The 12,556-nt window shown below is 54.3% G+C and overlaps 1 protein-coding gene across 1 annotated transcript in view; it reads right to left on the bottom strand.

Moving 5' to 3' along the window:
- fndc3ba (fibronectin type III domain containing 3Ba) overlaps window positions 1-12,556 on the bottom strand; it is a 480,942-nt gene that overhangs the window by 56,746 nt on the left and 411,640 nt on the right. Inside the window, exon 22 of the mRNA XM_085989714.1 lies at window positions 6,091-6,371. Within this exon, the coding sequence (XP_085845840.1) occupies window positions 6,091-6,371 (281 nt within the window). The remainder of the gene's footprint in view (window positions 1-6,090; window positions 6,372-12,556) is intronic.

The raw sequence follows: 12,556 nt of genomic DNA on the forward strand, positions 1-12,556 counted from the left end.
GGTCAGAGCGATCATAATATGATAGAATTCTTCATTAAGATGGAGAGTGAAATAGTTGACTCAGAGACTAGGGTCCTGAATTTAAATAAAGGAGACTACGATGGTATGAGGTGCGAGTTGGGTAGGATTGATTGGGGAATGTTACTCAAAGGGTTGGCGGTGGATGGGCAATGGCAAACATTCAAAGATTGCATGGATGAACTGCAGAACTTGTTCATCCCAGTTTGGCATAAAAATAAAACAAAAAAGGTGACTCAACCGTGGCTAACAAGGGAAATTAGGGATAGCATAAGATCCAAGGAGAGGACATATAAATTGGCCAGAAAAAGCAGTAAACCTGAGGATTGGGAACAGTTTAGGATTCAACAAAGGAGGACAAAGGGATTAATTAAGAGGGGGAAAATAGAGTATGAGAGTAAGCTGGCAGGGAACATAAAAACTGACTGTAAAAGCTTTTATAGATATGTGAAGAGAAAAAGATTGGTGAAGTCAAGCGTAGGTCCCTTGCAGTCAGAATCAGGGGAATTTATAATGGGGAACAAAGAAATGGCAGACCAATTAAATACATACTTTGGTTCTGTCTTCACAAAGGAGGACACAAATAACCTCCCAAAGATGTCAGTGAACATATGGTCTAAAGAAAGGGAGGAACTGATAGAAATCAGTATTTATAGAGAAATGGTGTTAGGAGATAAGGCGACCAAAACTGCACACAATACTCAAGATGTGGTCTCACCAAGGCCCTGTACAACTGCAGCAAGACATCCTTGTTCCTGTACTCGAACCCTCTCGCTACGAAGGCCAACATGCCATTTGCCTTCTTAACTGCCTGCTGCACCTGCATGTTTACTTTCAGCAACTGGTGCACAAGGACGCCCAGGTCTTGTTGCACTTCCCCTTCTCCCAATCTATTGCCATTCAGATAATAATCTGCCTTCCTGTTTTTGACACCAAAGTGGATAACCTCGCATTTATCCACGTTATATTGCATCTGCCATGCTTCTGCCCAATCACCCAACCTGTCCAAATCATACTGGAGTTTCTCGGCATCCTCCTCACAGCACTCACGCCCACCCAGCTTTGTGTCATCTGCAAACTTGGAGATATTACATCTAGTTCCCTCGTCCAGATCATTAATATATATTGTGACTAGCTGGGGTCCAAGGACCGATCCCCGCGGTACCCCACTAGTCACTGCCTGCCACTCGGAAAAAGAGCCGTTTATTCCAACTCTTTGCTTTCTGTCTGCCAACCCGTTCTCTATCCAAGTCAATACCTTGCCCCCAATCCCATGTGCCTTAATTTTACATGCTAATCTCTTATGCGGGACCTTATCGAAAGCCTTTTCAAAATCCAAATACACCACATCCACTGGTTCTCCCGTATCTATTTTACCAGTTACATCCTCAAAAAATTCCAGTAGATTAGTCAAGCACGATTTACTTTTGTAAATCCATGTTGACTTTGTCCGATCCAGTCACTTTTTTCCAAGTGCTCTGCTATTACATCCTTTATAATGGGCTCTAGCATTTTCCCCACTACCGATGTCAGATTTACCGGTCTGTAATTTCCCGTTTTCTCTCTACCACCTTTTTTTAAATAGTGGGTTTACATTAGCTACCCGCCAATCCATGGGTACTGTTCCAGAGTCTATTGAATTTTGGAAGATGACCAGCAATGCCTCTACTATTTCTAGGGCCACTTCCTTAAGTACCCTAGGATGTAGATTATCAGGCCCTGGAGATTTATTGGCCCTCAATCCCATCAACTTCCCTAACACCATTTCCCTATAAATACTGATGCTATAAATACTCACTGAAGTTTAGAAGAATGAGAGGGGATCTCATTGAAACTTATAAAATTCTAACAGGACTAGACAGACTAGATGCAGGAAGGATGTTCCCGATGGCGGGGGAGTCCAGAACCAGGGGTCACAGTCTAAGGATAAGGGGAAAGCCATTTAAGGACAGAGATGAGGAGGAATTTCTTCACCCAGAGAGTGGTGAACCTGTGGAATTCTCTACCAAAGAAGGCAGTAGAGGCCAATTCATTAAATATGTTCAAGAAGGAGTTAGATATATTTCTTAAGGCTAAAGGGATCAAGGGATATGGGGAGAAAGCAGGGACAGGGTACTGAGTTTGGATGATCAGCCATGATCTCATTGAATGGCGGAGCAGGCTCGAGGGGCCGAATGGCCTACTCCTGCTCCTATCTTCTATGTTTCTATGATCCCTGCGGTGCCCTCATCAACCCTCTCTGTTACCTCATCAAAAAACTCAATCAAGTTAGTTAAACATGATTTGCCTTTAACAAATCCATGCTGGCTTTCTTTAATTAATCCATACTTGTCCAAGTGACTGTTAATTTTGACCCAGATTATCGTTTCTAAACTGACTGGCCTGTAGTTGCTGGGTTTATGCTTACACATTTTTTAAACAAGGGTGTTAGCAATTCTCTAGTCCTCTGGCACCACCCCCATATCCAAGGAGGAATGGAAGATTATGGCCAGTACCTCCGCAATTTCCACCTTTACTTCCCTCAGCATCCTAGGATGCATCCCATCTGGTGACTTATCTACTTGAAGTACAGCCAGCCTTTCTAGTACCTCCTCTTTATCAATTTTTATCCCATCCAGTATCTCAACTACCTCCTCTTTCACTATGACTTTGGCAGCATCTTCTTTGGTGAAGACAGATGCAAAGTACTGATTTAGTTCCTCAGCCATGCCCTCTGCCTCCATGAGTAGGTCTCCATTTTGGTCCCTAATCGGCTCCACCCCTCCTCTTACTATCCGTTTACTATTTATCTGCCTATAGAAGACTTTTGGATTCCCTTTTATGTTAGCTGCCAGTCTATTCTCATACACTCTCTTTGCCCCTATTATTTCCTTTTTCACTTCCCCTCTGAACTTTCTATATTCAGCCTGGTTCTCACTTGTATTCTCAACCTGACATCTGTCATATGCCCCCTTTTTCTGCTTCATCTTATTCTCTATCTCTTTCGTCATCCAGGGAGCTCTGGCTTTGGTTGCAATACCTTTCCCCCTCATGGGAATGTACCTCGACTGTACCCGAACCATCTCCTCTTTAAAGGCATTACAGTTTTGCCTGCCAATCTTTGATCCCAATTTACCCGGGCCAGATCCGTTCTCAACCCACTGAAATTAGCTTTCCTCCAATTAAGTATTTTTACTCTAGATTGCTCCCCGTCCTTTTCCACAGCTAGTCTAAACCTTATGATACTGTGATCACTGTTCCCTAAATGTTCCCCTACTGACACTTGCTCGACTTGATCTATCTCATTCCCCATAACCGGATCCAGCAATGTCTCCTTCCTCATTGGGCCGGAAACCTACTGACGAAATGGCCTGACTCTGCTGTACATTCCATGTAAAGACACTTGTTAAAACCTAACTCATTGACCGAGCCTTTGGTCACCTATCCTATTAACTCCTTACATAAAAAAAAGGAAGACTTGCATTTCTACAGCGCTTTTCATGACCACCGGACATCCCAAAGCACTTTAGAACCAATGAAATACTTATTTGAAGTGGAGTCACTGTTGTAATGTAGGAAGCGTGGCGGACAATTTGCGCACAGCAAGCTCCCACAACCTCAATGTGATGATCTGTTTTAGTGATGTTGTTTGAGGGATAAATATTGGCCCAGGACACCGAGGATCATAGCGTCACACGAGCTCCTCGCCGCCGGCAGTGTGTGGATTAAAAAGAGACAAACTTACAATGTGCGGAAAATCGCCCAAATCTTATGAAAGCAAGTGTCATTTCATTGTAGTGATTAGAAGAGTGGGTTGTAACACATCTGTTACGCCCACCTGTTGCAAGTACCGATACAGGAACACTTACAGCAGAAATCTTTGATAGCTTATCTCGTGACCTGTTTACGCTCATCGAGGTGAAGGATGTCGGACTTAGGGGAATCGGAACACGTCTTCCTTTCAAGGACTCCATGTCAGCATCAAGCTCTCCCGTGGCCAGGCACCCTGCTCAGCTTTAGGTGGAGCACAGCAACAGGCCGCTCGGCCCATCCAGCCCGCGTTGGCCTTTACTCTCCACATGAGCGAATAGTCCCAATCATGTTTACCCACCCTGCTCCCCGTATCCCGTCGATTCCTTTTCCTACATTCCCCATCCCGCCACCCCTACCCAATCTCATCCTGAATGTCGAGAGTGTTCCTGCCTCAACCAGTAGCCCTGGGAGTGAATCCCACAGCCTCGCAACTCTCTCCGTGTGAAGAGGTCTCTCCTGCCCTCTGTTCTAAATCTCTTCACATTTAATCTTGTATCAATGGTCCCTCGTTCTAGACCCTCAACCACTGGAGATAGTCTGCTTCTATCTGCCCTGTCCCAGACGGTTGAGACTTTCAAGAAGTATTACACACGAGTTTTACACTGCTGGTTACAGAATTATTCGACAGCACCTCCCAAACCCGCGACCTCTTCCACCTAGAAGGACAAGGGCAGCGGGCGCATGGGAACACCGCCCCCTCCAAGTTGCCCTCCAAGTCACACACCATCCTGACTTGGAAATATATCGGCCGATCCTTTATCCTCGCTGGGTCAAAATCCTGGAACTCCCTCCCTAACAGCGCTGTAGGAGCACCTTTACATACTTACATAGAACTTACAGCACAGAAACAGGCCATTCGGCCCAACCAGCCCGTGCCAACGTTTATGCTCCACTCGCGCCTCCTCCCACACTTCCTCATCGAACTCTATCTAACCTTCACCACACGGACTGCAGCGGTTCAAGAAGGCGGCGGCTCACCACCACCGTTGCAAGGGGCCACTAGGGGATGGGCAATAAATGCCGGCCTTGCCAGCGACACCCACATCCCCAGAATTCTATTTACAGCTCGCCCCTGGAGTCCCTCGTACAAGTGCCTGAACCTAGAGAGTGATTGTTGGTAGACTATTCGACCACCGAAGCCGTCAGGGCTGAGCCTGTTCCTTTTCCACCAACTCCTGATGTGCAATTTCCAAGGATTTGTTCCCACTTCCTAGCCCAGGGTTTTTTTTATTTTTTATTCAGTCACGGGATGTGGGCATCGCTGATCAGGCCAGCATTTATTGCCCTCGGGAAGGTGGTGGTGAGCTGCCTTCTGAGGTTACTTGCAGAGAGGGGGGGTTAAGAGTCAACCACATTGCTGTGGGTCTGGAGTCACATATAGGCCAGACCAGGTAAGGACGGCAGATTTCCTTCCCTAAAGGACATTAGTGAACCAGATGGGGTTTTGCTACAATCCAGTAGTTTCACGGTCACCATTACTAACACTAGCTTTTTATTCCAGATTTATTTAACGAACTGAATTTAAATTAAGCTGCTGTGGTGGGATTTGAACTCTGGATTACTAGTCCAGTAACGTAACCACTAAGCTACCGTACCCCGTTGTTGAGGGCGGCTGACTTGCCCTACGCGAGATCCTTATCTTTGGTCGCCTTATCTGAGGAAGGACGTTCTTGCCATGGAGGGAGTGCAGCGAAGATTCACCAGGCTGATACCTGGGATGGCAGGAATGACGTATGAGGAGAGATTGGGTCGATTAGGCTTATACTCGCTGGAGTTTAGAAGAATGAGAGGGGATCTCATTGAAACTTATAAAATTCTAACAGGACGAGACAGACTAGATGCAGGAAGGATGTTCCTGATGGCGGGGGAGTCCAGAACCAGGGGTCACAGTCTAAGGATAAGGGGTAAGCCATTTAGGACTGAGATGAGGAGGAATTTCTTCACCCAGAGAGTGGTGAACCTGTGGAATTCTCTACCACAGAAGGCAGTTGAGGCCAATTCATTAAATATATTCAAGAAGGAGTTAGATATATTTCTTAAGGCTAAAGGGATCAAGTGATATGGGGAGAAAGCAGGGACAGGGTACTGAATTTGGATGATCAGCCATGATCTCATTGAATGGCGGAGCAGGCTCGAGGGGCCGAATGGCCTACTCCTGCTCCTATCTTCTATGTTTCTATCCCTGACTCAATGTCGAGGCTCTCTCGGGGCTGCTTCGAGTGCGGGGCTGCTGGTATGCGCCGGTTTGGGGGGGGGGGGGGCGCGGGGTGAGAGAATTACCTGTAAGAGGTGTCCGGCAGGAGATCGCGTATGATGTAGGTGGTGACATTGTCCACGGTGAGCTGGCTCTCCCCGAGGTCGATGCGGTACGAGAGGATCTCGGACCCGTTGCTGGACGGTTCGGTCCACTTGACGGCAAGGCACGCGGAGGTCGAGGTCAGGCTGGGGTCCAGGTGTTGGTCGTCCAGGATGTAGAGGGTGGAGACAGCACCCGGGGCCGAGGCAGGGGTCGAGTGGACGACCAGGCTGCTGTAGGGTCCCGAGCCCGCCTGGTTAGTGGCCTGAACACAAAAGGCAAAGAGAACAAACTGTCAAGAGATAGAATCAGAGAATCTTACAGCACAGGAGGCCATTCAGCCCGTCCAGCCAGTGCTGGCTCTTTGAAAGAGCAGTCGCATTTAGTCCCACATCTCTGCTTTTTGTCCATAACCCTGTAAATTCCTTATCTTCCAGTACCCGTCCAACTCCCTTTTAAAACTATTTATGGAATCAGCTTCCACCACATTTTCAAGTAGAGTGTTCCAGATCCCAACAACCCTCAGTCAAAAAAAATTCTCCTCGTCTCATCTCCAGATCTTTTTCCAATTCACGACTGAGATTAATGCTTGTCGCTCCTGGCTGGCATCCCACATTCCACCCAGCGCAAGCTTGAGCTCATCCAAAAACTCGGCTGGCCGTGTCCTCACTCGCACCGAGTCCCGTTCACCCATCACCCCCTGTGCTCACTGCCCCGTGTCCTCACTCGCACCAAGTCCCGTTCACCCATCACCCCCTGTGCTCACTGCCCCGTGTCCTAACTCGCACCGAGTCCCGTTCACCCATCACCGCCTGTGCTCACTGCCCCGTGTCCTAACTCGCACCGAGTCCCGTTCACCCATCACCCCCTGTGCTCACTGCCCCGTGTCCTCACTCGCACCGAGTCCCGTTCACCCATCACCCCCTGTGCTCACTGCCCCGTGTCCTCACTCGCACCGAGTCCCGTTCACCCATCACCCCCTGTGCTCACTGCCCCGTGTCCTAACTCACACCCAGTCCCTTTCTCCCATCACCCCCTGTGCTCACTGCCCCGTGTCCTAACTCGCACTGAGTCCCGTTCACCCATCACCCCCTGTGCTCACTGCCCCGTGTCCTCACTCGCACCGAGTCCCGTTCACCCATCACCCCCTGTGCTCACTGCCCCGTGTCCCAACTCGCACCCAGTCCCGTTCACCCATCACCCCCTGTGCTCACTGCCCCGTGTCCCAACTCGCAGCCAGTCCCGTTCACCCATCACCCCCTGTGCTCACTGCCCCGTGTCCTAACTCACACCCAGTCCCGTTCACCCATCACCCCCTGTGCTCACTGCCCCGCGTCCTAACTCACACCGAGTCCCGTTCACCCATCACCCCCTGTGCTCACTGCCCCGTGTCCCAACTCGCACCCAGTCCCGTTCACCCATCACCCCCTGTGCTCACTGCCCCGTGTCCCAACTCGCACCCAGTCCCGTTCACCCATCACCCCCTGTGCTCACTGCCCCGTGTCCTAACTCGCACCCAGTCCCGTTCACCCATCACCCCCTGTGCTCACTGCCCCGTGTCCTAACTCACACCCAGTCCCGTTCACCCATCACCCCCTGTGCTCACTGCCCCGTGTCCTAACTCGCACCAAGTCCCGTTCACCCATCACCCCCTGTGCTCACTGCCCCGTGTCCTAACTCGCACCGAGTCCCGTTCACCCATCACCCCCTGTGCTCACTGCCCCGTGTCCTCACTCACACCCAGTCCCGTTCACCCATCACCCCCTGTGCTCACTGCCCCGTGTCCTAACTCACACCCAGTCCCGTTCACCCATCACCCCCTGTGCTCACTGCCCCGTGTCCTAACTCGCACCGAGTCCCGTTCACCCATCACCCCGTGCTCACTGCCCCGTGTCCTCACTCGCACCGAGTCCCGTTCACCCATCACCCCCTGTGCTCACTGCCCCGTGTCCTAACTCACACCCAGTCCCGTTCACCCATCACCCCCTGTGCTCACTGCCCCGTGTCCTAACTCACACCCAGTCCCGTTCACCCATCACCCGCTGTGCTCACTGCCCCGTGTCCTAACTCGCACCGAGTCCCGTTCACCCATCACCCCCTGTGCTCACTGCCCCATGTCCTAACTCACACCCAGTCCCGTTCACCCGTCACCCCCTGTGCTCACTGCCCCGTGTCCTAACTCGCACCAAGTCCCGTTCACCCATCACCCCCTGTGCTCACTGCCCCGTGTCCTCACTCGCACCGAGTCCCGTTCACCCATCACCCCCTGTGCTCACTGCCCCGTGTCCTAACTCGCACCAAGTCCCATTCACCCATCACCCCCTGAGCTCACTGCCCCGTGTCCTAACTCGCACCGAGTCCCGTTCACCCATCACCCCCTGTGCTCACTGCCCCGTGTCCAAACTCACACCCAGTCCCGTTCACCCATCACCCCCTGTGCTCACTGCCCCGTGTCCTAACTCACACCCAGTCCCGTTCACCCATCACTCCCTGTGCTCACTGCCCCGTGTCCTAACTCACACCGAGTCCCGTTCACCCATCACCCCCTGTGCTCACTGCCCCGTGTCCTAAATCACACCCAGTCCCGTTCACCCATCACCCCGTGTTCACTGCCCCGTGTCCTCACTCGCACCGAGTCCCGTTCACCCATCACCCCCTGTGCTCACTGCTCCGTGTCCTAACTCACACCCAGTCCCGTTCACCCATCACCCCCTGTGCTCACTGCCCCGTGTCCTAACTCACACCCAGTCCCGTTCACCCATCACCCCCTGTGCTCACTGCCCCGTGTCCTAACTCACACCCAGTCCCGTTCACCCATCACCCCCTGTGCTCACTGCCCCGTGTCCTAACTCGCACCAAGTCCCGTTCACCCATCACCCCCTGTGCTCACTGCCCCGTGTCCTAACTCGCACCGAGTCCCGTTCACCCATCACCCCCTGTGCTCACTGCCCCGTGTCCTCACTCGCACCGAGTCCCGTTCACCCATCACCCCCTGTGCTCACTGCCCCGTGTCCTCACTCGCACCGAGTCCCGTTCACCCATCACCCCGTGCTCACTGCCCCGTGTCCTAACTCACACCCAGTCCCGTTCACCCATCACCCCCTGTGCTCATTGCCCCGTGTCCTAACTCACACCCAGTCCCGTTCACCCATCACCCCCTGTGCTCACTGCCCCGTGTCCTAACTCACACCCAGTCCCGTTCACCCATCACCCCCTGTGCTCACTGCCCCGTGTCCTAACTCGCACCGAGTCCCGTTCACCCATCACCCCCTGTGCTCACTGCCCCGTGTCCTAACTCACACCCAGTCCCGTTTACGCGTCACCCCGTGCTCACTGCCCCGTGTCTTAACTCGCACCAAGTCCCGTTCACCCATCACCCCCTGTGCTCACTGCCCCGTGTCCTCACTCGCACCCAGTCCCGTTCACCCATCACCCCCTGTGCTCACTGCCCCGTTTCCTAACTCACACCCAGTCCCGTTCACCCATCACCCCCTGTGCTCACTGCCCCGTGTCCTAACTCACACCCAGTCCCGTTCACCCATCACCCCCTGTGCTCACTGCCCCGTGTCCTAACTCGCACCGAGTCCCGTTCACCCATCACCCCCTGTGCTCACTGCCCCGTGTCCTAACTCGCACCAAGTCCCGTTCACCCATCACCCCCTGAGCTCACTGCCCTGTGTCCTAACTCGCACCGAGTCCCGTTCACCCATCACCCCCTGTGCTCACTGCCCCGTGTCCAAACTCACACCCAGTCCCGTTCACCCATCACCCCCTGTGCTCACTGCGCCGTGTCCTAACTCACACCCAGTCCCGTTCACCCATCACCCCCTGTGCTCACTGCCCCGTGTCCTAACTCACACCCAGTCCCGTTCACCCGTCACCCCCTGTGCTCACTGCCCCGTGTCCTAACTCGCACCAAGTCCCGTTCACCCATCACCCCCTGTGCTCACTGCCCCGTGTCCTCACTCGCACCGAGTCCCGTTCACCCATCACCCCCTGTGCTCACTGCCCCGTGTCCTAACTCGCACCAAGTCCCATTCACCCATCACCCCCTGAGCTCACTGCCCCGTGTCCTAACTCGCACCGAGTCCCGTTCACCCATCACCCCCTGTGCTCACTGCCCCGTGTCCAAACTCACACCCAGTCCCGTTCACCCATCACCCCCTGCGCTCACTGCCCCGTGTCCTAACTCACAGCCAGTCCCGTTCACCCATCACTCCCTGTGCTCACTGCCCCGTGTCCTAACTCACACCGAGTCCCGTTCACCCATCACCCCCTGTGCTCACTGCCCCGTGTCCTAAATCACACCCAGTCCCGTTCACCCATCACCCCGTGTTCACTGCCCCGTGTCCTCACTCGCACCGAGTCCCGTTCACCCATCACCCCCTGTGCTCACTGCTCCGTGTCCTAACTCACACCCAGTCCCGTTCACCCATCACCCCCTGTGCTCACTGCCCCGTATCCTAACTCACACCCAGTCCCGTTCACCCATCACCCCCTGTGCTCACTGCCCCGTGTCCTAACTCACACCCAGTCCCGTTCACCCATCACCCCCTGTGCTCACTGCCCCGTGTCCTAACTCGCACCAAGTCCCGTTCACCCATCACCCCCTGTGCTCACTGCCCCGTGTCCTAACTCGCACCGAGTCCCGTTCACCCATCACCCCCTGTGCTCACTGCCCCGTGTCCTCACTCGCACCGAGTCCCGTTCACCCATCACCCCCTGTGCTCACTGCCCCGTGTCCTCACTCGCACCGAGTCCCGTTCACCCATCACCCCGTGCTCACTGCCCCGTGTCCTAACTCACACCCAGTCCCGTTCACCCATCACCCCCTGTGCTCACTGCCCCGTGTCCTAACTCACACCCAGTCCCGTTCACCCATCACCCCCTGTGCTCACTGCCCCGTGTCCTAACTCACACCCAGTCCCGTTCACCCATCACCCCCTGTGCTCACTGCCCCGTGTCCTAACTCGCACCGAGTCCCGTTCACCCATCACCCCCTGTGCTCACTGCCCCGTGTCCTAACTCACACCCAGTCCCGTTTACGCGTCACCCCGTGCTCACTGCCCCGTGTCTTAACTCGCACCAAGTCCCGTTCACCCATCACCCCCTGTGCTCACTGCCCCGTGTCCTCACTCGCACCCAGTCCCGTTCACCCATCACCCCGTGCTCACTGCCCCGTTTCCTAACTCACACCCAGTCCCGTTCACCCATCACCCCCTGTGCTCACTGCCCCGTGTCCTAACTCACACCCAGTCCCGTTCACCCATCACCCCCTGTGCTCACTGCCCCGTGTCCTAACTCGCACCGAGTCCCGTTCACCCATCACCCCGTGCTCACTGCCCCGTGTCCTAACTCGCACCAAGTCCCGTTCACCCATCACCCCGAGCTCACTGCCCCGTGTCCTAACTCGCACCGAGTCCCGTTCACCCATCACCCCCTGTGCTCACTGCCCCGTGTCCAAACTCACACCCAGTCCCGTTCACCCATCACCCCCTGTGCTCACTGCGCCGTGTCCTAACTCACACCCAGTCCCGTTCACCCATCACCCTCTGTGCTCACTGCCCCATGTCCTAACTCACACCCAGTCCCGTTCACCCATCACTCCCTGTGCTCACTGCCCCGTGTCCTAACTCACACCCAGTCCCGTTCACCCATCACCCCCTGTGCTCACTGCCCCGTGTCCTCACTCGCACCGAGTCCCGTTCACCCATCACCCCCTGTGCTCACTGCCCCGTGCCCTAACTCACACCCAGTCCCGTTCACCCATCACCCCCTGTGCTCACTGCCCCGTGTCCTAACTCACACCCAGTCCCGTTCACCCATCACCCCCTGTGCTCACTGCCCCGTGTCCTAACTCACACCCAGTTCCGTTCACCCATCACCCCCTGTGCTCGCTGCCCCGTGTCCTAACTCACACCCAGTCCCGTTCACCCATCACCCCCTGTGCTCACTGCCCCGTGTCCTCACTCGCACCGAGTCCCGTTCACCCATCACCCCCTGTGCTCACTGACCCGTGTCCTAACTCACACTCAGTCCCGTTCACCCATCACCCCCTGTGCTCACTGCCCCGTGTCCTAACTCGCACCCAGTCCCGTTCACCCATCACCCCCTGTGCTCGCTGCTCCGTGTCCTAACTCGCACCAAGTCCCGTTCACCCATCACGCCCTGTGCTCGCTGACCTACACTGGCTCCCGGTCCGGCAGCGCCTCGATTTTAAAGTTCTCATCCTTGTTTTCAAATCCCTCCATGGCCTCGCCCCTTCCCTATATCTCTGTAATCTCCTCTGGCCCTACAGCACTCCCCGGATATCTGCGTTCCTCTAATTCAGGCCTCTTGAGCATCCCCCGATTTTAATCGCTCCACCATTGGCGGCCGTGCCTTCAGCTGCCTGGGCCCTGAGCTCTGGAATTCCCTCCCTAAACCTCTCCGCCTCTCTCTCCTCCTTTA

The sequence above is a fragment of the Somniosus microcephalus genome, chromosome 6 (genome assembly GCF_052327205.1).
Source record: "Somniosus microcephalus isolate GS21.2 chromosome 6, FLI_Smic_1.0, whole genome shotgun sequence".
NCBI classification, from domain to species: domain Eukaryota; kingdom Metazoa; phylum Chordata; class Chondrichthyes; order Squaliformes; family Somniosidae; genus Somniosus; species Somniosus microcephalus.